This window comes from Sitophilus oryzae, unplaced genomic scaffold, assembly GCF_002938485.1.
Source record: "Sitophilus oryzae breed Bouriz unplaced genomic scaffold, Soryzae_2.0 scaffold_1393_pilon_pilon, whole genome shotgun sequence".
In the NCBI taxonomy this organism is placed as follows: Eukaryota; Metazoa; Arthropoda; class Insecta; order Coleoptera; family Curculionidae; genus Sitophilus; species Sitophilus oryzae.
Window position 1 is genome coordinate 1675824 of NW_022146052.1, and position 26653 is coordinate 1702476.

General features: G+C 30.3%; 1 protein-coding gene across 9 annotated transcripts in view; it reads left to right on the forward strand.

Moving 5' to 3' along the window:
* The window catches only part of LOC115875628 (collagen alpha-1(XVIII) chain-like), a 955759-nt gene that overhangs the window by 873823 nt on the left and 55283 nt on the right, over positions 1-26653 (forward strand). For all 9 annotated transcript variants that reach the window (XM_030891132.1, XM_030891136.1, XM_030891133.1 and 6 more), the window contains one exon: positions 6944-6958. In XM_030891132.1, the coding sequence (XP_030746992.1) occupies positions 6944-6958 (15 nt within the window). The remainder of the gene's footprint in view (positions 1-6943; positions 6959-26653) is intronic.

Sequence of the window (26653 nt, forward strand, 5' to 3'; positions counted from 1 at the left end):
TATGTAATAAATAAAATAAGCTATAAAACAAATAAATCAATTAATTACTAAAATATGAATTAATAAATTAAACATAAAACGTAAGACTCTTTAAAAAATGATATAATACATATATTGTTTCCCAATTTTACATTAAGATTCATCTCATAAATCCATCACCATCTGGCAGCGGTGCAGGCATCGCTTGTCACTCAAAGTTGGTCACGTGCATCGAAAATTGTTTTGCGATTACCGTAGTATCGTAAACAGCACAACAAGTTGCATTAAATCATAGGTTGACAACTTAAGATATGTTAATATATGCTAGCCAGTTTTTCTTAAATTGGTTAAAAACCGCTTGTCCAACATTTTTCTAGTTTGACACGTGTAATCAGAATAAGCAGATCTTTAATAAACCCATACTACTTTGCTGTGAAATAAACAGGAGTACCAATTTTTAGGACCGTTCTAAATTTGCATGGGGTGTCCTATGTTTCCAACGCCGATGCACCTCCTGGTATATCAACAGTAAAGTCGATATTAAAGAATAAATTATTAATGATATTGAAATGTAATACTTATTTAATATGTTAGGTATTTTTGTATGCTCGTGAAAAAAATATAAGAGCAAGTTTAGATCAAAAATCGATTGATTCGAGAATTGAGGTGAGGGAAAATCGGATTGTTCTGTTTGCTTATAACGAAGGCGGAAAACGGCGGAAATTTCGAAGAGGCGGTAAATTTAAATTGAAATATGTGCGCGATCGGGTGAACATTTTCCGAAAATTAATCTGCGCTCGTCGCCGAAATCGTTCGCATTAACATTTGACACTCCATGTTAAATTTGAGGTAATAATACCGAAAGAAATCGATAAAGATTCCCAGAGCAAGATGTTCAGAATTCAAAGCATTTGCAAATTGTTTTAAAATATTTTTGCAATCTTTTAGTTAATTTTACAATATTTGTAAGTTGCTAGTTTATAAATTTTCAAAGATTTTGTCAACTTCTTTTGACAAAGTACTATACCGATTCTGATGTAACTTTCCACATATACAGTGTCACAGATAAAGTGCGCATCATATGTATTTTTTTTTATTTATCGACTTCAGTGAAATTTGACTTTAGCGATAGTTTCTGCTTTTATTTAGATCAAAAACGACGATGCTTATGAAAGTTTTGCCTGTTGTTTCCGGGCATCTGTCAAATTTGACATTTAAAGTACCAAAGGACAAAAAAATGGGTTTGCAGGCCGAATTTCGAAAAACTCTATTTGAAAAAGTCGTAATTGGTCGAGAATCGGCTGCTATTGTTTACAATAGAGTAAATTTTCTTATGTAATTTTTAATCTAAATCAAAGCAGAAACTATCGCCCAAGTCAAATTTCGCTTAAGCCAATAAATAAAAAATATTCCATATAATGCGGGCTTTATCTGTGACACTGTTGACAACTAAAATTTTTAAGTCTAATGTTTAACTTTTCAAGTTATTACATAGATATTTATACAGATATAGTAAGTTAATTCAGAGGAACGAAAAATAGAAAAAAAAAATCAGTTGTTCTCAAAATCTAGGAAAACAATCTTTTATTTTAATTTTGAGTCTTACATATTTTAATTCATTCTGTGCATAGGGTGTGCAAAATAGTGTAGGATACCACAGGGATTTCCTCGGGGATTTCGCACCAATCGCGGTATCGTTGATTCCATATTCTCCGTCCGCCAACTACAGGAGGGTAGGGTAGGAACAGCAGAGTAAACTTTATGTTGCATTCATCGACCTAACGAAAGCCTTCGACTCTGTAAACAGAGATGCACTTTGGGCAATTATGCAAAAGTTCGGAGTGCCCAACAAATTTCTTACTATGTGTAAAAGCCTCCATAACAACAAGTCGAGAGTGTCACAACATGGATCACTGAGCGATCCCTTCCTGACAAATACAGGAGTTAGGCAGGGATGTGTCGTAGCTCCTCTCCTATTCAACATATTTATGGCAGCGCTCTCTATTATAGTGGACAGCAAACTACAGGAAAGAGGAATGGGTGTTAGATACAGGTATGACGGCGGTCTGTTCAACATAAAAAGACCCATTGCAAAAACACGTATAAAATTCATCACAGAACTCCAATACGCTGATGACTGCGCTCTAGTTGCAAAATACGTTACAGCAATTACAGGTAATGCTGAACACATATACCTGGGCATACGAGACTTTTGGCCTTAAACTGAACATCGATAAAACAAAAATCATGTGCACTCCCCCGGAAAATCATAACAGCGCTATAAAAATCGGCGAAGAACTATTGGAATATGTATCGGAATTTAATTATCTCAGCAGTTTGATTTCGTAAAAGGCAAATATCGATTCTGAAATTCAGCACAGAATCAGCAGAGCCTCAAGAGCATTCTGGAAAATAAAAGACAGGGTTTTCTACAATCATGACTTGAGCACAAAAACGAAACTTGCAGTGTATCGAGCAGTAATAATCCCCACCATGTCATATGGAAGCGAAACCTGCATGCCGTACCGCCGGCACATGAGCGCATTAAACGTTGTAAAAGTTGTAACAAAGACACCTTAGACAACTGCTAAGAATCAAACGGTACCACCATGTCTCAAACGTATCAGTCCTTGAAAGAGCAAGTGGCGAGAGCGCTGAAGTCATGATTACTAAATCTCGCTTAAGATGGGCTGGCCACGTATGCAGGATGCAAGAAAACCGCCTACCGAAATCTCTTCTTTACTGTGAACTTGTAGAGGGTAAGAGGAAACCGGGTGCACAACTCAAAGAATACAAGGATGTTTTTCATGAAAACTTAAAGGGGATAAGTATGCAGCATCAGTGGGAGGAAGCAGCGCACAATAGAACGCAATGGAGGAGAATTGTAAATTCAGTTAATAACGACAACCAAAAAGTAAAGAGGCAACAAAGTAATGAGATTTGAATGTCCGGAGTGCGGAAGAGAAATAACATCACGTATCGGGCTTTTTAGTCACAGAAAAGCTCATGACAGGAAACGTCTTGCGTAACCATCTTTCTGATGCGTGTCAAATACTCGTCAGCGAGTAATGGCAGTAAGTAAGTAAGTAAGGATACCAAACTTCAATGAGTTATTCTACAAGTTCCTGTAAACATATATCTCCTAAGGAAGGAACAACTCTTCTTCCCAGGCAATTACAGCCTTCGAAATGGTAAATAAAAGTAATATATTTTATTTACTTGATTACTATAACATTGATGAACTGTTTTTCTTAAAATTCGTCATTCTTACACACATTTTATTGCCACAGCAAATAGCGTTATTGCAAAAAAACTTTACAGCCCTAAATGAGCACTTTCATTATGGTAGATAGTACTGGTGGTTTTTTAAAGGAATGAATACAGTAATTTCAAAAAATGACATAAAAAGCTAGAACTTTTTTACGCAAGAAGGGTGCTCTTCGTTTAGTTCGAATCGTTGAACGGATTTTAGGATTAGGATGCGTCGATATACCTATACACTACGATATAGACAAAGTAGTTACATACCAGATATCATCTAAAAAATTACAATATCTTTCAAGTGAGAGCTGTAAGGGCTGTAAATACTGTCAAAGGCTATAAGTTCCTCAGGAATCATTTTAGTGCATATGTCCATTGGAACATTTTCTTTTATTTTTATCTGTAGAATAACACTCTGAAGTTCAGTATACTATTTCTTGTCACCCTCTATAATTAAATGCATACCCAAGCTATGGTATTTTACTAATAATAAACAGCTCATTTTATTAATTTAGAAAAAGTATTAAATTAAATGCTGTTAATTCAAGCGTGCATATCACATTTTTTGTTCAAATAAATCCACGATTGGTTAAACATTTTCACGAAATATTATGTTAATTTTAAACTAGAATTGTTTTGCTTAAATCCGAAACCATCCAGCCGTGATAAATTAATTATGCATTAGATATTTTAACTATTTTAACGGCTGCATTATTTTCAATTATTAATTTGAAAGAACCATTTTTAGCGGCATAATTGTATTCCTGGCGTTTTGAATTTTATTAGGGTTTTAGAGGAAATCCATTTTAGCTTTTTGAATATTTTAAAGCTTTAAAAACCAAGATTTACAGTTTTCTTCTGTCCAACGAGTCAGTGAATATTTCGACATGACATTTAAAAAATGACAAAAAGTCCAATTTAGATTGTATTCCGTTAGGGTAGGTTAGGTTAACCAGTTTGGTAAACTACGGTAATGATCGGTTCCTGAAATATCGGTAAAATGTGGTAAAAATGTAAAATATTGGTGTTTTTAAATATCAATTTTCCTTTTTTGCTGTTTAATTTGGTGACAATAATGACAAATATTTTTCAGGAACAGACAACTATAGATAGTATACACTAACCGGCACGAAAAACGGGCACCTGAAAATGTTGATGTACTTTAAAGCTTTATATTATACTGTGTTCCAGTGTACCGATTATGATGATCTTTTAAGCAATATGTAGCTAAATTATTTGACCTTTTAGTATCTCTTTCTAAATTAAAAACGAATTTTCCCATCTGTCATTTTTTATACGAAGGAATACAAGATGTTATTATTTTGGTGAAAGTTTGGAACAACCTGTGGAATATGTTAAAAAAAACAATGGTTTTAAAAACCATTATATCACCTAGGAGCATCTTTTCTCGATAGTTTATTTTTTGGTTCTTTGCAATAGCTTTTTTTTTTTGGAGACATTCGCTATTGAAGAAGACACTTTAAAGATAACATTTTTTCATTATTTTTGCATTAAAACCATGCCTCTGTTTTTGGTCCCAGTCAACAAATCTATGAAATAGTATTTATAATTTATGTAATTTCACTGTTATTGAAAAATTATATGATTGTCTGTTTCCTATTGAGCAGATACTCTAGCAGAAATGGTATCCGCTAATAATTGAGGATGACAGAGATCAAAATTATGTTGCTAACATATTTAGATGTGCACGACGTGCTAGTTATATGCTAGAGGCCCAGGAACCTTAATGTGAGAACTTCGAATTGAGACGATCGACTTATTATAAGTTTGTTACTAAGAAACTACCGTTTGCCAGCTTTTCAAATTTGTAATGAATTGCACCTAAGGACTGTAAGAAGAAAAATAAACGAAGCAAATCTTGTGTCAAGAAGACCTACTTCGGGACCACAACTTACTACATTTGTTGACTAGGACCAAAAGCAAAGGCATGGATTTAATATAAAAATTACGAAAAATGTAGGTGTCTTCTTTGAAAGTAAATATTTCTAACAAAAATAAAACGATTGAGATGAACCAAACTTATCTAACATATTCCATAGAGTGTTTCAAACTTTCATCAAAATATCAACTTTTTCAATCAAATATCAATTTTGTATAGGGTGATTTACGGGGATGGCACGTTAGACGTTTATGGAGAACCAGTGACTTTGACAATGTGGATTTTTACTAAATGCATTTCCTCCATCTATCAAAAATATTTTTTAGGATTACAGTGTTGCCTCATCATTTGAAATGTCATAGCATCTTTCTTATATTAAATGGAACACCCGTTATATTATTACATTTTTGGAAACTACTTTCATAATTTCACAATTTTTCTATTATATAACCTTTACCTATCTCTAACATTTCTTGAGATAATAAATAAAACATATGCGACATTGACAAAAACATGATCTTGAATAAGCATTGGTAAAATCATAAACTGAACATTTTAAAAAAAATGTTAATTTTATTTTAAAAATAAAAAAAAAAAGGTGAAATTTGGGTAATAAATTAACGAGATCTATATGATCTATCAAATCAACTCATTTGATATTACACAGGGACAGTAATATAATATAATTTAAAAATTCAAAATACTAGTAAAATTTAAAATAACAACGATTTTATAACAAACAGAATTAAATATTTTTTTTGATCTCCCTGTTTAGACAGATCGAATATGTCGACTTTCCCTAACCTCTAAACCAAATTTCAGCTTGCAATATGCCGAATTTATTATACAATGCGATGCAATGCTTATTCAAGATTATGTTTTTGTTAATTTTACACATATTTTATTTTTTATTTTGAAAACTATTAGAGATTGGTATAGATTAGTATATAATAGAAAAATTATCAGATATGAAAGTAGTTTCGAAAAATGTAATAATATATCAGGTGTTTCGACCATTTAAAATGACAAAGATGCTTTCGTATGAAGCGGCAACACTAAAGCCCCGTTCTCAGAATGACGTCGTGTCGCCAGCGACACTGATTGACACTTCGAACAACCAATGGGAGCTGTACTAAATTTAAAATTGACAGCTGTTTGAATTTTGTACAAATCTCATTGGTTCTTTTGAGGTGCCGCTGGCGACAGTCGATGTTCTGAGAACGGGGCTTAACGCGGAAAATAATAGACAGATAGAGCAAGCGCCTTTATGCAAAAATTCAAGTTTGAAAAAAAAATAATCCATCAGCGGTTCTCCGTAAACATCTAACGTACCATGAATGTGAATCACCCTGTATAAATTTCTTATTGTACCAGTAAAAAATACATTCTTTTAAAAATATGTTCTGTCTCTCACAACTTGATCACATATTTATATTTAGATATTCCCTTTTCCCTCCATCGCTCTCTCTCCTTAAAAATAAAAATATTTTCTCTAACAAGCAATGTGAATTCGGATTATGTCGTTGCCTCCTCCTTTTTTATATTTAAAAAAAGACTTAAAATTAAAAAGGAACTCAAAAAAAATCTTTTATACTTCTTTTGTAATCCATTGTCTTATTTGTCTTTATTTTCTTTATTTTTTTATCCAGAGGATTATATATTTGCTTTAAAAATATGCTTTGTCAAGAATATAATCTTATTGGAATTGTCTGAATATTTTCTTTGAATTTCAAATAAAGACGTGTTTCTATAGTAATGTATATTTCTTTAATTTTTATATTAATACGATTTTTTTTGTTTCAGAGGCTGCCTAAAATGGTAAGTAGACACTTAATTCTTATAACTGAGAAACTAGAAATATAAAACCTTTTGGCTTTTTTACAATTTTAGGATTAAAACGAAATGTGACCAAAGAATATTTTTAGAATATTTCTCTTCTAAAACAAAAATTTCCATAATAACATAATATAATTAATTAACTTAGAACTGCAATTCGGGCTTTGGAATTTTTTATCTTACATCTATAACAAAATTAAGAAGGGGAATCATAATTAATCACAAGTATTTCCTTTACGAACAGAATAATTAAGATTAATATCTTAGACTAAAGATTAATATTACTTAAATACCAAAGTAATACAGAAAAAAATCTTTTAGGAATTTAAAATGGCAAAACAAATTTAGAGAAAAACTAATAAACTTTTAAGTCTTTAAAAATTAAAAGTATTAAAAACACACTCGAAAAAAAAATCCAAAAAAATATTGTAAAGACGGTCCTAGACGATGTGACGAACACCTTCAAACGTTGGACGCACGGCATTCGCCACATCGTGTTGGAGCGCAGAAATCCATGTGTCGAACGTTCAAAGCAAGTTCGGGCTCTTGTCGGTAAAAGGACCTTTCAACGTTCGAAGTAATGTTCGCTGCGCTCCTACACGAGAGTCTTCACGTGGCTGATATTTTACTTGGGATCAGTAGCGGCCTCGCTTTTAATGCTAAAACGTGGTCTCCTCATGCTGAAACGTTTTCGTGATTTGTTCTTTGCCAGAAATATGTAAGTACATACATAGGTATATAGAAAGATTAATTATTGGTTTTCTTTGTGTTAATAAATATCGGACAGAATTTTTGGTTATTACATTACTTTAGTGAAAACACTGAAATTTCCTTTTATTCATTCACTTTTTCTATTCATCAAGATTTTCTTCTTATATTAGATATGTGAATAAGTTTTTAATTTTTACTAAAATTACTTTTAAAATTTTCCGTTTTTAGTTAAAATAGAGTGGAATAATCAAATTATAATGGACTTTATTTCGATTTACGAGAAATATCCAATTATATGGAATCCCAGGCATTCAGAGCATAAAAACCGGAATGCCTTAAATGATGCTTGGCGTGACATTTCTCTCTCAAATGAGTATAGACTTATCAGTAGCAGAATTGAAGAAAACAAAAGAATCTGTAATGGCAACGTATAGAACGTTAAGGAGGAAAGTTATAAAGTTATAGATTCTTATATAACCGGATCTGGAAGTGCAGATATATACAAAACATCTAGGTTTGCTTATGATGCTATAGACAGATTCATAAGATTCTGTTACGTCTTCTTTTTCTTTTGCTCCTGTTATGTAGTTCTTTTGGTTCTTAACAGTTTAGCGCAACTTAAAACTATCATACCAGCGGCAATCCCAGCACTTAATATATTATCCATATCTGCTCAAGCGAAGAGTATGTACGACACTGAGTTAATTTCACAAATGTAGCGCCAGGTTTGCGTCCAACGTTGGAACGAACGTTTGAAGCATCGTGTAGGAGACACATTCGCCAATTGTAATATTGTCGAAAACTGTGTCAAATGTTGGTTCGAACGTTCGTTCGAACGTTGGACGCATCGTGTAGGACCGTCTTAAGCAGAAGGAAGTGTAATGTGTCAAAAATATTTTTTAAAATCTTAAACATCTGTTAGGGACCACCTTGCAAAATTTTTTGTTTTAAATCAATGGTGTGCTTTCTAATAATAATTTTGAGACCTAGGCCTTAGAGATTATAAAATTAAAAAGTGGAATCATATTTAACCAAAAATTTTCACTTTACAAGCGAAATAAATACACAAGTTCTACAGAGAAGATCTTTTAAGAAATTAAAATGGCTAAACATGTTTCGAGAAATAAACAAGTAACCTTTCATGATGTTAAAATGTAAAAGTCTTTAAAAACTACCCGAAAAATTACGGCAAAAAAGAAGTAGTATAATATGTCATAAATACTGTTAAAAATCTTGAACATCTGTTAGGCGCCACCTTGCAAAATTAATAAAAATACGAAGTCACCAACACAACATGTGTATTTTAATAAACGACACAAAATATTAGATGGAAAAAAATCGAATACAAATACGCCTTCCAGGCGACACACCAGCTGGATCGTGTTCCTCAAACGCCATCCGCCAGAATTCGCTTCCCAAATTGGTTTTAAATCAATTGTGCGCCCTCTAATAACAATTTCCAGAACTAGACCTTATTGAAAAAAATCTAAATTATATCTGCTGTAACGATAGAGAACGTCTTCTGTCTTTTCTCTGCATCGCAAGCACATTGTTTGAGTTACTTTGTTCCTCGTGGAATTTTATTATATTTCTTTGCTTTTTCTTGTTGAAATTCTGGATTCGATTGTATTATTCTTGGAGAAAATGTCAGTTTTGTCTCTCGCAGTTATACCGATAGATATTTTCTTATCGTTGATGATATATAATAATTGAATAGTCTTTTATAAAACTGGATTATTTTTTTTTTATTACAGTTTATGTTTCTCATGTTTCAACATATTTGGTTAACTGATTTATCTCTTATATTCATTTGCTGATTTAAAATATGTTTAAATTTTTATTTGCTATTACAGTTAAAACGTTAAAATTCTTTGGAAGAAATGGGCAATTTTTTGATTTTGAAAGACGCCCTTGTATGGATCAACAAAGCGCAAGTTTTCTCTCATTTAATCATCTTTGCTCCATTTCTGGCTTACGAAATCTCAATAGTGTGCATTGATATGTAGGATATCATATATATTATAAAATATTAACAAACATCAGGAAGTGTAAACACATTTCTGATATATTAAACAAATTAATTAACCCCCATATCAGAAATATATTTATAACCTTCCACATTATGCTGCCACACTTTACCATATTAATCAAATACTTACAGTTCAAAAATGCATTTTTAAAACGACAATATATGTGTAATAAAATTAAGAAGTGGAATCATATTTAATCAAAAATATTCCCCTTCACGAACAGAATAATTAAAATTAATACCCAAGTTCTATAGAAACCCTCTTTTAAGGTATTAAAATGACAAAACATATTTAGAGAAATAAATAAAACCGTTTAACTAATAAACTTTTAAATCCCTAAAAAAGTCAAAGTACTAAAAAACATTAAAAAAACGGCAAAAAAGTAGTACAATATGTCATAAATATTGTTAAAAATCTTGAACATCTGTTAGGCGCCGCCTTGCAAAATTAATAAAAAACGAAGTCACAAACACAACATGTGTATTTTAATAAACGACAAAAAATATTAGATGGAAAAAAATAGAATACAAATACGCCTTCCAGGCGATACAGCAGCTGGATCGTGTTCCTCAAACGCCATCCGCCAGAATTCGCTTCCTAAATTGGTTTTAAATCAATGGTGCGCCCTCTAATAACGATTTCCAGAACTAGACCTTATTGAAAAAAATCTAAATTATAGTCGCTGTAACGATAGAGAACGTCTTCTGTCTTTTCTCTGCATCGCAAGCACATTCTTTGAGTTACTCGTGGAATTTTGTTATATTTCTTTGCTTTTTCTTGTTGAAAATCTGGATTCCATTGTATTATTGATTCGATTGTATTATTCTTAGAGAAAATGTCAGTTTTGTCTCTCGTAGTTATATGATATGATAGATCTTTTCCTATCGTTTATGACAAACAAATACTGTAATTTAATAGTTCTATATATAATATAGAATAATTTATTAGTTCTTTATAAAACTGGATTATTCTTGTTGTTTTTTTTGTTACAATTAATGTTTCTCTTGTTTCATCAAATTTGATTTTCTGATAATACTCGTATTTATTTGTTGATTTTAAATATTATGTTTAAATTTTTATTTGCTATTACGGTTAAACCTTAAAGGAAGGTATGGTGGTTTAAAAAACCACTCGAAAACATAATAATATAATATGTCAGGTATATTGTTAAAAATTTTCAACATCTGTTAGGCATCATCTGGCAAAATTAATAAAAGACGATGGTAAAAACCAGGGCGTGCGGTGAAATGATAGGGAAGCAATTTTTAAAAACTTACCTAAAGTAATTCGATTCTTCGATCACTTATTGCAAATTCGTCAATTACGTCATCATAAAAATCTGGATGCTCCGACATGATTTGGGGAAGATAATTTTCGTTGGATAACAGCGATATACTTGCGAAAGTTTCTCCTGACCCGTTGAATTTCTCACAAAATTTTCTGTTCGTTTTAATGTTGAAAAATTGCGTTCTACTGATGAACTTGTGGCAGAAATTGTCAATACTAATTAATACAATTTCGACACTTTTAAAAATTGCATTAGTTCTCTAGCGTTATTTTTTGCAATAATGCCAACAGTTTCAAAAATCACTTTCAGTTCAGATCGCAGTAACACTCGGTCGAAGAACTGGCCATAATGAAGAAGAAGAGATTTAAACGCATCTTCTGGAAAAGTTTTTCCTTTATATGCATCAAAATGGTAAAACTCCAGGAATTTAAAATCATTTAAACCGTTAAATCTACAGTTTATTTGTTGCTCAATATCAGTTCGAGAAAATAAACGACATCGATAAGTCTTTTTAATATTTGTCTATTTTTATGGACTAGTTTCTTGTGGCGCTGACTAATTTCCAACTGCGTATTAAGGGCCTTTTCAATTCTGGTTTTGCCAAAGACTTTTTCTTTAATGACGGCCTAAATGTGCTTTGGACATAATATGTCTTTTTACAGCTTTATGGAAATTGTTGGTTGTGAAAAAAACTAGTTTTATTCCAGAGACCCTTTTCATTTTCAAATAATAAACATGGCCAACCAAATAACTTACGTATATTTTCACACCCTGTTAACCAATTAAATTGTTCGTATTGTTTTTCGGGATGTTGAAAAATATTAGGACACGTACCATGATGTTTTGTAATTTGTTTAGGGGAAGCACTGCTTCCCTTGCATCCATGGACTGCACGCCGCTGTTACAAATACAATATGTGTATTTTAGTAAACGACAAAAGATCGAATACAAATACGCCTTCCAGGCGATACAGCAGCCGGATCGTGTTCCTCAAACGCCGCCCAAAAAATTGGTTTTAAATCAGTGGTGCGCCCTCTAATAACAATTTTCGGAACTAGACCTTATTGAAAAAAATCTAAATTATAGTCACTGTAACGATAGAGGACGTCTTCTGTCTTTTCTCAACATCGCATCGCAAGCACATTCTTTGAGTTACTTTGTTCTTTGTGGAATTTTTTAATATTTCTTTGCTTTTTCTGGCTGAAATTCTGGATTCGATTGTATTATTCTTGGAGGAAATGCGTTGGTTTTATCTCTCTGAGTTATACTGGTAGATATTTTCTTATCGTTCATTATAGAGAATATAATACATAGACGTTTATAAAACTAGATTATTCTTGTTTTTTTTTTGTGTTACAGTTCAAGTTTATCATATTTGATCATATTTGATTTTTTATTTCAGTAATGATAAATTATCGATATACAAACGAAACAAAAGAATAAATATTACACATATATATCAAAAAATAAAAGGTATATAAATCTTAAAGCGAAAAAAGTGTGGCGAAAAAATATTTATAATTCAGTTAAATACTGTAATCATTGGTGTAGAATAATCTTATGTATGATCTTCTTTAACAAACTTTGTAAATAAATAAGGGGCAACCTAGTAATTTTCTGTTTACTTCTGGTTTGTGTATCTTTGGTATCTTCGCTTTTTACAGTAATTTTTGTGTACATTTATTGTATTTGACTGAGGATATACCTATATGAGAGGTCATAATTGTTTATATTAGAAAATAAAAACAAGGCAAGTTTGAAATAACATTTTTATTTCATTCTTTTATTTCAAAAAGATATATTTCAAACAATATATCAAACCGAAATAAACAACAGAAGCATATAGAAACAAATAAATATGAATCATAATTTGCTGGTAATTATTAATAACATAATAATGTTTGTTATATAGAAATATATTATTAATATTAATTTGTAATTTCAAATATTATGTTTTATATTTTTGACCTGGATGTATCCAGAACTTTATTATTTTTGGGGTTATTGCAGTATTATATTTCATTATTAATTACACTTTATAACTAATTTGAAGTTTCTACCTGTATTTGGCATTTAATTTACACTGATTTTTTGATTTTATTAAGATTTTTGATAATGTTTGATTTGAAATTATTTTTATTAAACTGTTTTGATGTAGTTAGTAGTATTTTTGTTAACTAAATTATAGTACTGAAGTTATCTGTTTATTAACAAACTTTATTAAAAGTTGTTTTTTGTTTTTGAAGAGTTTGTAATTAAAGCATATAATTGGAATAAGTAAGACATTTCTATCAGAAAATAATGAAACACAAATGCTTAGAGCTATTTTCATAAAACGCATTAGTTAGGTTCATTAATTGAACTTACTTCAAACCGAACTGACAGAAATTGTAGTGGGTCTGTTAACAGAACATTTCAAGCTCGATAGGATTTTAAAGCTAGTGGTATTGACGGACGAAGTCAATGTACAGATTTTGTCAATCAATATACAGTATGTTACGGACAATGATGTATATGTTACGGTTAAAGTCCGATGTCCGGTTAATGTCGACATAAACACGTTAATGTTTGGGTTAGGTTATGTTTTTGGTTGTTTTGTTGTGTGTTATTCTCGAGATTAACTGGGTAATGTCGACATTAACCGGACATCGGACCTTAACCGTAACATACACATAACATTTACGATAATACTCGGTCAATAACGTAAGACCCAATTTCAACGGATAATATCGTTATAGTCCTGATAATTAAGAAAATAGTCATAAATTAATGGCAATGTTGAAAATGTTACTCATTTATTGAGTTTTGTTAATCACTGTCCGGGCAATAACGTTATTGACTACATTTTATTAAGAAATATTGAACTACCAATAGCCAACAACAGCTACTGAGCAGCAGCACCAATACAGCAATAGTGCGTCGGGCATCTGTAGCTCCTAGAATAAAAAACTTGGGAATTTTGGTTAAGTGTAAACCTAAAGGTACTACTGTATGTACAAGGATGTATTTCAGGAAAATATTTTAACTTCTATAGGGTGGCTCAAAAAAGTGTGAGTGGATCGGGATGATTTTTTTTTAAATGGAACACACTGTATATTATTGCATTTTTGGCTTCCTTTCAGATCACTTTACATGGTCCTAAAATATGAATAAATATATTTCGATAGTTTCAGAGATATTAATAAATAAATAAAAAATTTATATTTTTCAACCTTTATTAAAAAAAATTATTACAAATACAAGAACTGTCCTGAAATCAAAACTATATTAGGTATTTACTTTAGATGGTCTATACTTAAGTTTTCTATAAATATCGTAATCTTAAATCATACAAGGTGTTCAAAATTGTACGCCAAACTTCCTAAAATATAAAATAATTTTTCTTTGTTTTTTTAAATGGAACACACTGTATATTATTTTTCTATTAGACGGAGTATTAAAAAACGAACATTTTTTGTATTTAAAGTATTTCAACATTTTTAATGGTTTCGCAGATACAGGCAGTATTATTTCATATGGCTCTCTCAACGGTAAAATACGAGAGAAAAATAATTAGATGGCTTTGATAAAAATTTATTATGGAAAATGCCACATGAAATATAAAACCGCGAATATCTGCGAAACTGTTAAAAATTTTGAAATACTCTAAATATAAAAAATGTTCATTTTTTAATTCTCCATCTATTGAAAAAATAATATACAGGGTGTTCCATTTAAAAAAAAACAAGAAAAGTTATTTTATGTTTTAGAAAGTTTGACGTATTTTAGAGAGTTTTGAACGTCCTGTATGGTTTACGATTACCACATTTATAGCAAGGTAAAGACATACCATCTAAAGTAAATACCTAATATAGTTTTGACTTCAGGACAGTTCTTGTATTTTTACTAATTTTTTTAAGAAAGGCTGAAAAATATATATTTTTTATTTATTTATTAATATCTCTGAAACTATCGAAATATTTACTCATATCTTAGGATTATGTAAAGTTGTCTGAAAAGAAGCCAGCAATGCAATAATATACAGGGTGTTCCATTTAAAAAAATCATCCCGATCCACTTACACTTTTTTGAGCCACTCAATAGAAGTTAAAATATTTTCCTGGAATACATCCTAGAACATACTTTAGATTTGCACTTAAACAAAATTCTTACGTTTTTTATTCTAGGAGCTACAGATGCCCGACGCATTATTGCCGGACCCTGTATAACAATTAATATTACCTCAATGTTTTTGTAGACCTTTCCACTGCACCCTGATTTTAAGATTTCATTTTAAAATCAAAATATTCACGGCATTTAATTTCGAATTAAAATTAAAAAACCCAGAGAATTAAGCTCCTTTAAAAACTATTACGCTGTCGAGACTTGAACTTTATGCAGCTGTGTTACTTGCTAACTGAGTGACAAAAATCATTAAATCAACTAAGATATTTTTGCTGATAAATATTTCTGGTCAGATTCAACTATTACATTGCACTGGATACGTTCAGATTCAAATCGATGGAAAACATTCATTGCAAATCGAGTATTGGAAATTCAACAGCAAACTGAACCAAATGAATGGACACATATTGAAATTTTTCATTGTGGTCCACAAGCTCCTTTATCAGCAATGCGTGAACGTTTCTGGCCTATGAGAGGACGAAATTTAACTCGTCAGATTTTTCATAACTGTGTGATATGTTTCAAAGTGCGACCTAAATGCCATTAGTTCATAATTGCTCTATTGCCAGAATCTCGATTAATTGCAAAATATACTTTTAAAGACACAGGTATTACTGTATACAGGTATTTACTCACTAAAACTATTCACTTAGAAATTGTAAGTGATTTAACAGCTGATAATTTTTAGCATCTTTTAGACGATTTGTGTTGAGCTAGACGAGGTAAATCTAAACAAATTTTATCAGCCAATGGCAAACATTCTATAGCTGCAAATACGCAAATATAAAATTAAAATAATTATCCGAATTCATATACCGGGTGGTGCATCGTCGTTGGAAACATAGGAAATCCCATGCAAATTTTGAACTGTCCAGATATTGGCTGCCCTATTGATTTTATAGCGAAGTTGTAAATAGACTTTTTAAGCTCTTAAACGTTTCATAAACACACATGCAAAATTTTAGCAATTTTGGACAAGCCGATTTTGAGTAATTTGAGAAAAACTTAATCGATTTTTACATTAAAACTGAATAGGTAACAATCAAACACCAGTCAAAACCGGCATTCCTTAAGTTGTCAGCGTCATTTTGAAATGTAATTTAATTTTAATAAAATTTTAATATTCACTACTAGTAATAATTTATTGTTATACACATAACTAATACGCGGGAAATAGCTTAGTATCTGACATGTTTCGGTTAATTTTCCCTGAATATTAAAATTTTATTAAAATTAAATTACTTGTAAACCTAAGGCATATCACTTTTTGACTGGTGTTTGATTGTTACCTGTTCGGTTTTAATTTAAAATTAGATGCAGTCTTTCTTAAATTACTCAAAATCGGCTGGTCCAAAATTGTTCAAATTTGGCATGTGTATTTATCATATATAAATCATAAAAAAATTATTTACGACTTCGCTGTAAAATCAATAGTGGAGCCAATATTTAAACAGTTCAAAATTTGCTTGGGATTTCCTACGTTTCCAACGACGATGCACCACGCGGTATAAACATAAAAATACGATATCTGAATCAATAAACAATGAAGGTGTAAATGATTGATTCTCACTATATTTTCCATTTCCATTTCATATCCATTCCATATCCGTTCCGTATTTTTTATTGTTTTGACGCTATACGTAAGCTTCCGTTCCATATCAGTTCCATAATTGTAATTGTACGATTTATATCATTACTAAAGTTTTATTTTAAAAATTTGTATCTTTTGAAAAAGGTAAGAGTTTTAATTAAGGGCTGAAAGAATAAATAAATATAAGCAAAATTTTAACTGCTGGTAGAAATGTAAGAACATAACAACGCTATTTCCAATATGCTTCAGTCCGTCCGCCAAAAAAATATATGCAAGGAAAGGATATGGAACGGAAGGGAAACGGAGCGGATAGTGTGCATTGTCTTATTCATTTACATGATATAATATCTTATGTAAACGGAAGGGAGCTGATATGGAAGGTATAGTCAGAATCAATCTTAATTTGGAAATTTATTCCCCCACGTACACCAAATTTTGGAAACGGGAGTAAAGTATTTTAGTATTGAAAATACTTCTGGCCGCGTTTATATGGGACCCATCTTTGAAAAAACGACATGCTAGAGGCGACATGGAGTTCAATAACCTGCCTAATCAACTTCTCAACACGTAAGTCGATAGCTGAATAGAGCAAGGCCGTCCGAGGGCCGAAATGAGGTCTTACTAGTGTGGGCCAACTATTTTATGGATATGGATGTTTAGTCTCTGAAAGCCGATATTATTATAAAAAAGAATATGCGTCAAGGCATGGGTTGTTAAGTACAGTTGGGCTTTTTTAATCTAACTCTTTCCATATGAGAAGCAGGGGGAAAATTATACGTGAAAGAGCGGAATAACATAAATAATAAATTTAGACTAATGCAATATCTTTTCTTGGCGCGTAGGATAATGCGCACAATCGATGCATTAAAGGGAATAATTAATTAAATCATTAAGTTCCAAAACATATAATAATTCGGGTCTCATCGGATCTGCTGATATATTTTGATAAAATTTAGGCTATTAGGACCTATATTTTTTATATGATAATTATTTTTTAAATTAACAACTTAGGACAAAGAAAAAGCTTGCATGGTTTCCACCGCCAACGTAAAACAAATGAATTCAAGGCGGTTCCAAATATTTATTGGGATAAGTTTTTATCGTTTAAATATTGTTGTAAATAATAATTATCATTTAATTAATGCTAACTTATTAAATTTCATAACACGGCGAAATTTCAACAAAATCGGCTAACGAATCTTTGAGATATTAAGAAATAAGGTCTATTAGAAAACACCTTGACACCCCCTGTATCTTTAAAATTATACATTTCCGGACACATGTTTATATGAACTTTTTACCTTAAAAACACTCAAAGAATCACCTCTTGAAGTTTGACCAGATACTTAATTAACATCCTGTATTTAAAAATGGCTAGCTAGAGATTTAGTAAGCTATGTTTATTTTATGGAGTCTAAAAGGAGGAGGCGAATCGAACGCAAAAATTTTGGGCCCAGATTTCATGATCTAAATGAAGTTCGAAAATCGCCGTTAGGGGCGCATGTGATCAAAGAGATTGAAAAATACACAGCTTCTTATGGCAAGAATTACTATTTTGTTATAAATTATAGAGTTCAGTTAATATTTGGGCATATTTTTACCAGATTTAGCTTTTAGAAACGTGTTTTTTTTTCTAATTAAACAATGTGCGTGGCTAAAATTGTGAATACAAAACCTTAAATTTTTAGTTTGAAAAGTAAGTTAGAAGTTAGGTTATATCAGATGCCGGTTTTAGATATTCATTTTCTAAGTTGTTATTATAAAATTGTTTCATTATATGGTTCTTTTTAGTGCACACACGGCCGAAGAAAAATATAAGCTGCTAAAATAAATCTTCCCGAGAACTGTTGTACAAAAAGTTCAACCTTTGATTTGATGTAAACAGTAATTGTTTCCAGAGTTATTTCTTGATGACAAATGCGAATTAAATAGTTTATGGTGTGTTTGTGTTAGTGATTTTAAAAACATTAAAAACTTTCGTAACAAACTAGTAGTGGTTTTACGGCAATTGACAGAAACTGAATCACGAAAATTAAAAGTATTTTTTCAGGAATAACTTCAATGGAAAGTGAAGATGAACACTACTGTTGCACCCTTTCTATCCCATACTTTTTATAGCTGAAACCAGAGAATATGCATATTAAGCTGAAATGTTTCCTGTGTCCAATAGTGTTTTTCTTTAGATTTTCTGAATTTAAGTTTTAATGCCATTAGCAAAGTTTTGCAAATTGTCACTGTTTCGTAGAAAATTAAATTCAAGATGTATTATATTCAAAGTCATCTAATAATTGTAAAGGTAAATTTTCGTAAATAAAATATTAATGAATAAATAGTGAACTCAATTTATTTCAAAAGAGTTAAGTTAAAATTAATCTGTTCACTGACAGTATATAATTTGAATGTTTTTCTTAACATCTATCCATATTTTTTTAATTAATTAGGTATACCACTTACATTAGGACCTTTGAAAAGGCTTGGGTTTCTTTCACCCCGTTCTTTATTTGTCTTTTTTCCACTGTAAGTTCCACTTATACAGCCAGGTACGAAGCAAGATCTATCGTTTAGGATTTTTTTAATCATACTCATTGGTACATTGCTAATAGTTCAATAAATTAACTCTAAATTTAAAAAAAAAACTAGTAAAAACACAGTTAAATCGTATACTAACAATGAAAATAATCAATCTCACACGCTTACAGTGCCTCTGGTGTCAAACCGAGAAACTTGCTTTAAAGTAGGGACAGAAATTTTTAAATATGCCCATTGTCGATAAATCTCCTTTTAAAGCCCTCCATAGTTTATTTTAATAGGAAAAAAAAATGATTTCATAAAAATAAACAAACCCATAATACAAATACTATACACCTATTACTATTAATTAATTTTAATTTTAACTAAAAGGCACTTTAATAATTGAAAAATGGACAGGGGCACTTAAAAATAACTTCATAGAGTATACCAAATAGGCTAAAAATAATAATTCAATAAAAAAAACAAATGACACATTAAAATCTACATTATCTGAAATCAAACTATAGCTAAACGGCTAATAAAATAATAGAGACAAGACGACATCTATAACAAAATGAACAGTTTTTAATAATTATTCCGAGTTATTATTACATACTTGTTTTACAATTATTGTAATACAGTAGCATTCCTTCAAATAAATTTTGATTTAAGTATTGTTAATATAGTCATATTAATGATTATAACCCGTATGATTTCTAAAATAAATAATCAAGCGTGTTTTTATCAGAATTATTAAATGATTAAGTAGAAATAGTTAATATTTAGTAACTTCGTGTTATATTTTAATATAATTATGGATTCAATAATTAAATAATTATCTTAAGTTTAAATTATGGTAAACTTGTATATTGAGTTTCAATCATATATATTTAAAATCTTAGGGAAGGCAATATAGATTTTAGGCAGGAGAACTCAAGAGAACGACTGTGTAATTAGTAATTAAGACTTTACAATTTTTTTTACTTACCATTTTCTTGTCGTTCACGTTGCACGTTGACTCTTCGTTGTGTCACACACAATCTGAATTTCGAATATGATGCAGAACTGATAAATTGGACCAAATATATTAATTGCAGGTAATCAAAGAATTTATAATTCATGGAAGTCTTGGATGATAAAGATTTGAATTATTATGGGTCTGTTTTGTTTAAGACGCTAACAAATAATTTCAAAAACTCAACTATCAAAATATAATGGTAGCAAATTTTTAACATCATGTATAGCTATAATGATCTATATTAATTGGACATACTGAATGTAAACTAGGTATAGTTGCTGCAATCGATAATATATTTTGTTGCTTTTTCATATCACACAACATTTTCATCATAACAAAAAACCGTCAATACCGCTACTCATATTATGGGCACCTATGACTTAAATATCATAATGATGTTTAAAAATACATATATATATACATTTTCTTAACATCTATCCATATTTTTTTAATTAATTAGGTATACCACTTACATTAGGACCTTTGAAAAGGCTTGGGTTTCTTTCACCCCGTTCTTTATTTGTCTTTTTTCCACTGTAAGTTCCACTTATACAGCCAGGTACGAAGCAAGATCTATCGTTTAGGATTTTTTAATCATACTCATTGGTACATTGCTAATAGTTCAATAAATTAACTCTAAATTTAAAAAAAAACTAGTAAAAAACACAGTTAAATCGTATACTAACAATGAAAATGATCAATCTCACACGCTTACAGTGCCTCTGGTGTCAAACCGAGAAACTTGCTTTAAAGTAGGGACAGAAATTTTAAATATGCCCATTGTCGATAAATCTCCTTTTTAAAGCCCTCCATAGTTTATTTTAATAGGAAAAAAAAATGATTTCATAAAAATAAACAAACAACCCATAATACAAATACTATACACCTATTACAATTAATTAATTTTAATTTTAACTAAAGGCACTTTAATAATTGAAAAATGGACAGGGCACTTAAAAATAACTTCATAGAGTATACCAAATAGGCTAAAAATAATAATTCCAATAAAAAACAAATGACACATTAAAATCTACATTATCTGAAATCAAACTATAGCTAAACGGCTAATAAAATAATAGAGACAAGACGACATCTATAACAAAATGAACAGTTTTTAATAATTATTCCGAGTTATTATTACATACTTGTTTTACAATTATTGTAATACAGTAGCATTCCTTCAAATAAATTTTGATTTAAGTATTGTTAATATAGTCATATTAATGATTATAACCCGTATGATTTCTAAAATAAATAATCAAGCGTGTTTTTATCAGAATTATTAAATGATTAAGTAGAAATAGTTAATATTTAGTAACTTCGTGTTATATTTTAATATAATTATGGATTCAATAATTAAATAATTATCTTAAGTTTAAATTATGGTAAACTTGTATATTGAGTTTCAATCATATATATTTAAAATCTTAGGGAAGGCAATATAGATTTTAGGCAGGAGAACTCAAGAGAACGACTGTGTAATTAGTAATTAAGACTTTACAATTTTTTTTACTTACCATTTTCTTGTCGTTCACGTTGCACGTTGACTCTTCGTTGTGTCACACACAATCTGAATTTCGAATATGATGCAGAACTGATAAATTGGACCAAATATATTAATTGCAGGTAATCAAAGAATTTATAATTCATGGAAGTCTTGGATGATAAAGATTTGAATTATTATGGGTCTGTTTTGTTTAAGACGCTAACAAATAATTTCAAAAACTCAACTATCAAAATATAATGGTAGCAAATTTTTAACATCATGTATAGCTATAATGATCTATATTAATTGGACATACTGAATGTAAACTAGGTATAGTTGCTGCAATCGATAATATATTTTGTTGCTTTTTCATATCACACAACATTTTCATCATAACAAAAAACCGTCAATACCGCTACTCATATTATGGGCACCTATGACTTAAATCTCATAATGATGTTTAAAAATACATATATATATATATACATTTTCTTAACATCTATCCATATTTTTTTAATTAATTAGGTATACCACTTACATTAGGACCTTTGAAAAGGCTTGGGTTTCTTTCACCCCGTTCTTTATTTGTCTTTTTTCCACTGTAAGTTCCACTTATACAGCCAGGTACGAAGCAAGATCTATCGTTTAGGATTTTTTTAATCATACTCATTGGTACATTGCTAATAGTTCAATAAATTAACTCTAAATTTAAAAAAAAAACTAGTAAAAACACAGTTAAATCGTATACTAACAATGAAAATGATCAATCTCACACGCTTACAGTGCCTCTGGTGTCAAACCGAGAAACTTGCTTTAAAGTAGGGACAGAAATTTTAAATATGCCCATTGTCGATAAATCTCCTTTTTAAAGCCCTCCATAGTTTATTTTAATAGGAAAAAAAATGATTTCATAAAAAATAAACAAACCCATAATACAAATACTATACACCTATTACAATTAATTAATTTTAATTTTAACTAAAGGCACTTTAATAATTGAAAAATGGACAGGGGCACTTAAAAATAACTTCATAGAGTATACCAAATAGGCTAAAAATAATAATTCCAATAAAAAAAACAAATGACACATTAAAATCTACATTATCTGAAATCAAACTATAGCTAAACGGCTAATAAAATAATAGAGACAAGACGACATCTATAACAAAATGAACAGTTTTTAATAATTATTCCGAGTTATTATTACATACTTGTTTTACAATTATTGTAATACAGTAGCATTCCTTCAAATAAATTTTGATTTAAGTATTGTTAATATAGTCATATTAATGATTATAACCCGTATGATTTCTAAAATAAATAATCAAGCGTGTTTTTATCAGAATTATTAAATGATTAAGTAGAAATAGTTAATATTTAGTAACTTCGTGTTATATTTTAATATAATTATGGATTCAATAATTAAATAATTATCTTAAGTTTAAATTATGGTAAACTTGTATATTGAGTTTCAATCATATATATTTAAAATCTTAGGGAAGGCAATATAGATTTTAGGCAGGAGAACTCAAGAGAACGACTGTGTAATTAGTAATTAAGACTTTACAATTTTTTTTACTTACCATTTTCTTGTCGTTCACGTTGCACGTTGACTCTTCGTTGTGTCACACACAATCTGAATTTCGAATATGATGCAGAACTGATAAATTGGACCAAATATATTAATTGCAGGTAATCAAAGAATTTATAATTCATGGAAGTCTTGGATGATAAAGATTTGAATTATTATGGGTCTGTTTTGTTTAAGACGCTAACAAATAATTTCAAAAACTCAACTATCAAAATATAATGGTAGCAAATTTTTAACATCATGTATAGCTATAATGATCTATATTAATTGGACATACTGAATGTAAACTAGGTACAGTTCTGCAATCGATAATATATTTTGTTGCTTTTTCATATCACACAACATTTTCATCATAACAAAAAAACCGTCAATACCGCTACTCATATTATGGGCACCTATGACTTAAATCTCATAATGATGTTTAAAAATACATAGGTATACATACTATGAGTAGTGGTTGTGACGGGTATTTACTAGGTATGATGAGAAGAAGCTGCAAACTAAGTTATCGTGGAACTATATTTTAATTTATTTTTATCTACAGTAACTATTACTTATTTTTTGTACGGCGAATTTAAATTTATGGACCGTCCATAAATTTACACCGTAAGTTCGAATATTGGTTAAACCTAGAAATACCCAGGTAATAGCCCGAAATATGCAAAAGAGGGAGTGAGTTTAGGTTAGATTAGAATTAGGTTTTAGTTGGTTTTGCATTAATAAAAATATAGACCTAATATAAACTTAACCTAAAGTGACCTTTTTGCATATTTCGGGCTCCTACGTGGGTAACCCTACGTTTAACCAATATTCGGGCTTTTACGGTAACATAATACTCATTCCAATTGGTTTAATCTGGCTCCATAATGAAACTGTGGGTTCGAGGTGCTATTGCAAATCAATGCCATATAACGAACGCCCTACAACGATATGGTAGCATCGATATAAATATTTAGGTACTCGTACAATTTTTTGACACGACGATCGATTCCGACGACTGTCATTTCTAAGGTTATTTGAAGCCGTGTTTTGGAATCATATGGTATGTGTGTATTTATCATTAACCTTTTTTCTATTTTGTTATAAAGAATTATTTTAACTTATTTTTTATGTACATACAGATATGAGGGCGGCAGTTTAAAAATTTGCACTGTGGGCAAGACGGGTAGAAAAAAGATGCTCATTTAGAATATTAAGAGATTCAGACAAAAAATGAAAATAAGCATTCTTTAAAGATTGTTTCTAGTAGTTTTATTTAAAAATAAAAATAATATAAGGTTTAATCTGGCGAGTTGAGTTTGGTTGAGACTGTAAACAAAATTTTAAAAAGTATAAATGTAATAATTTAAATTTTTAGCGTCTGATGAAATTCATGTAGCAATAAAGTAGGAAAAAAGTGTAGGTTTAAAAGCATCAATTTCTGGGAATTCCCTATTTGTAGAGGCTGGGAACCACCTACTTTTCTGGGAACCCCATACTTTCAAGTTTAAATTATTAGAACTGTGATTAAAACAAATTACTATTTTCATTCATATTGCAATCAATGAATATTAAGAATATTGTATTATCAAATATTACTGTAATTAAGTTTTCGAATACAAAGTAAACATAAAAGATAGAACATATTATAGAGATGCAACCATAAAACGTGTTTGTTATATTTACATGGTGTTGGTAGATAGCATCCAGCCGTAAACTGAATATACAACGTATTACTGTAGTGTGTAGCCACAGTTTAAAGAATACGTGTAGCTGTCAAAATTTTTGTTTCACTGAAATTACTTTTTTAGATCTCACTGAACGAAATAATGCAATAAAATTAATTATTGTGAAATAACTGAATACTATCATATTCATTATCGAAAAAAAACGGCGTCAGCGATGGCAATGAAATGAAAATTGCTGTCATTTTATATGTAAAATTATATGGGGAATGTGATCGATCGTCATTTCCAAGCCAACTGTAATTCTATTGGCTGAAAAATTCATCTGTCAGAAATTTTATCTGTCAAATTCATCTGTCAAAAATTTCAGTTAATAGATTTACTGGAAATAGAATGACATACAATATGTCAATTTTTTGACATTTTCGCATATGGAATAATGTCAAAAGACAAATACGACGACCCATTTAAACAAAAAAAAATTTAGGTACTACTACAATGAAATCATAGTACCGAAATAAATCTCTAGGTATTTCTACATACAATTCTTTGATAGGACGATCTGTTTTCTGAGACGAAAAACATTTTTAGGTACTTCTACGTAAATTTCTAGGTACTCGTACAATTTTTTGACACGATGATCGATTTAAATGAAAAAAAGTTTTAGGTACTTCTGGTACTTCTACAACGAAACCATAGCGTCAAAATACATTTTTAGGTTCTCGTACAACTTTTTGATCGATTTCGAAAAAAAAAAATTACCTACTTCTACAACGAAATCATAGCATCGAAATAAATTTTTAGGTACTCGTACAATTTTTGACAGTCGCGCGTCGCGTCGATCGATTTAGATGAAAAAAATCTTTAGGTACTTCTATAACGAAATAATAACACGAAATAGATTTTTAGGTACTCGTACAATTTTTTGACATGATGATCGATTTAGATGAAAAAAACTTTAGGTAGTTCTGCAAGCTCAATCATAGCATCGAAATAAATATTTAGGTACTCGTACAATTTTCGACCCTTCGCGTCGCGTCGCCTCGATCGATTTAGATGAAAAAAATCTTTAGGTACTTCTATAACGAAATAATAGCACGAAATAAATTTTTAGGTACTTCTACAACGAAATGATAGCATCAAAATAAATTTTTAGATACTCGTACAATTTTTTGACACGACGATCGATTCTGACTATTGTCATTTCAAAGGTAATTTGACGCCGTTTCTTGGAATCATATATATGCCATGTGTATACTTATCTAATAAGTAAAGTGTATTCATTTAGAATATTAAGAGATTCAGACGAAAAAAATCAAAATAGGTAGTAAGTATTCTTTAAGATTGTTTCAACAAGTTTTATATTTAAAAATTGTAACAGAGAACTATTATTATTATAGGGCCCCTCTCGGACCGCTTGGACGAGTCCATTATTAAAAAGAGCGAGGGACAGTAGGTAAAAAAAACATGATTTGATTTGTCACGGACACCGGAAACGTAAAGTTTATTAATAAAAGTGTTTTGTTGAAATTCTTCGAGATTTATCATAAAGTTTATGGTTCGACACCCAACAAAATAATTGTAACGAATCCCCGTCACAAAATATAAATAATTTAAAGTCTA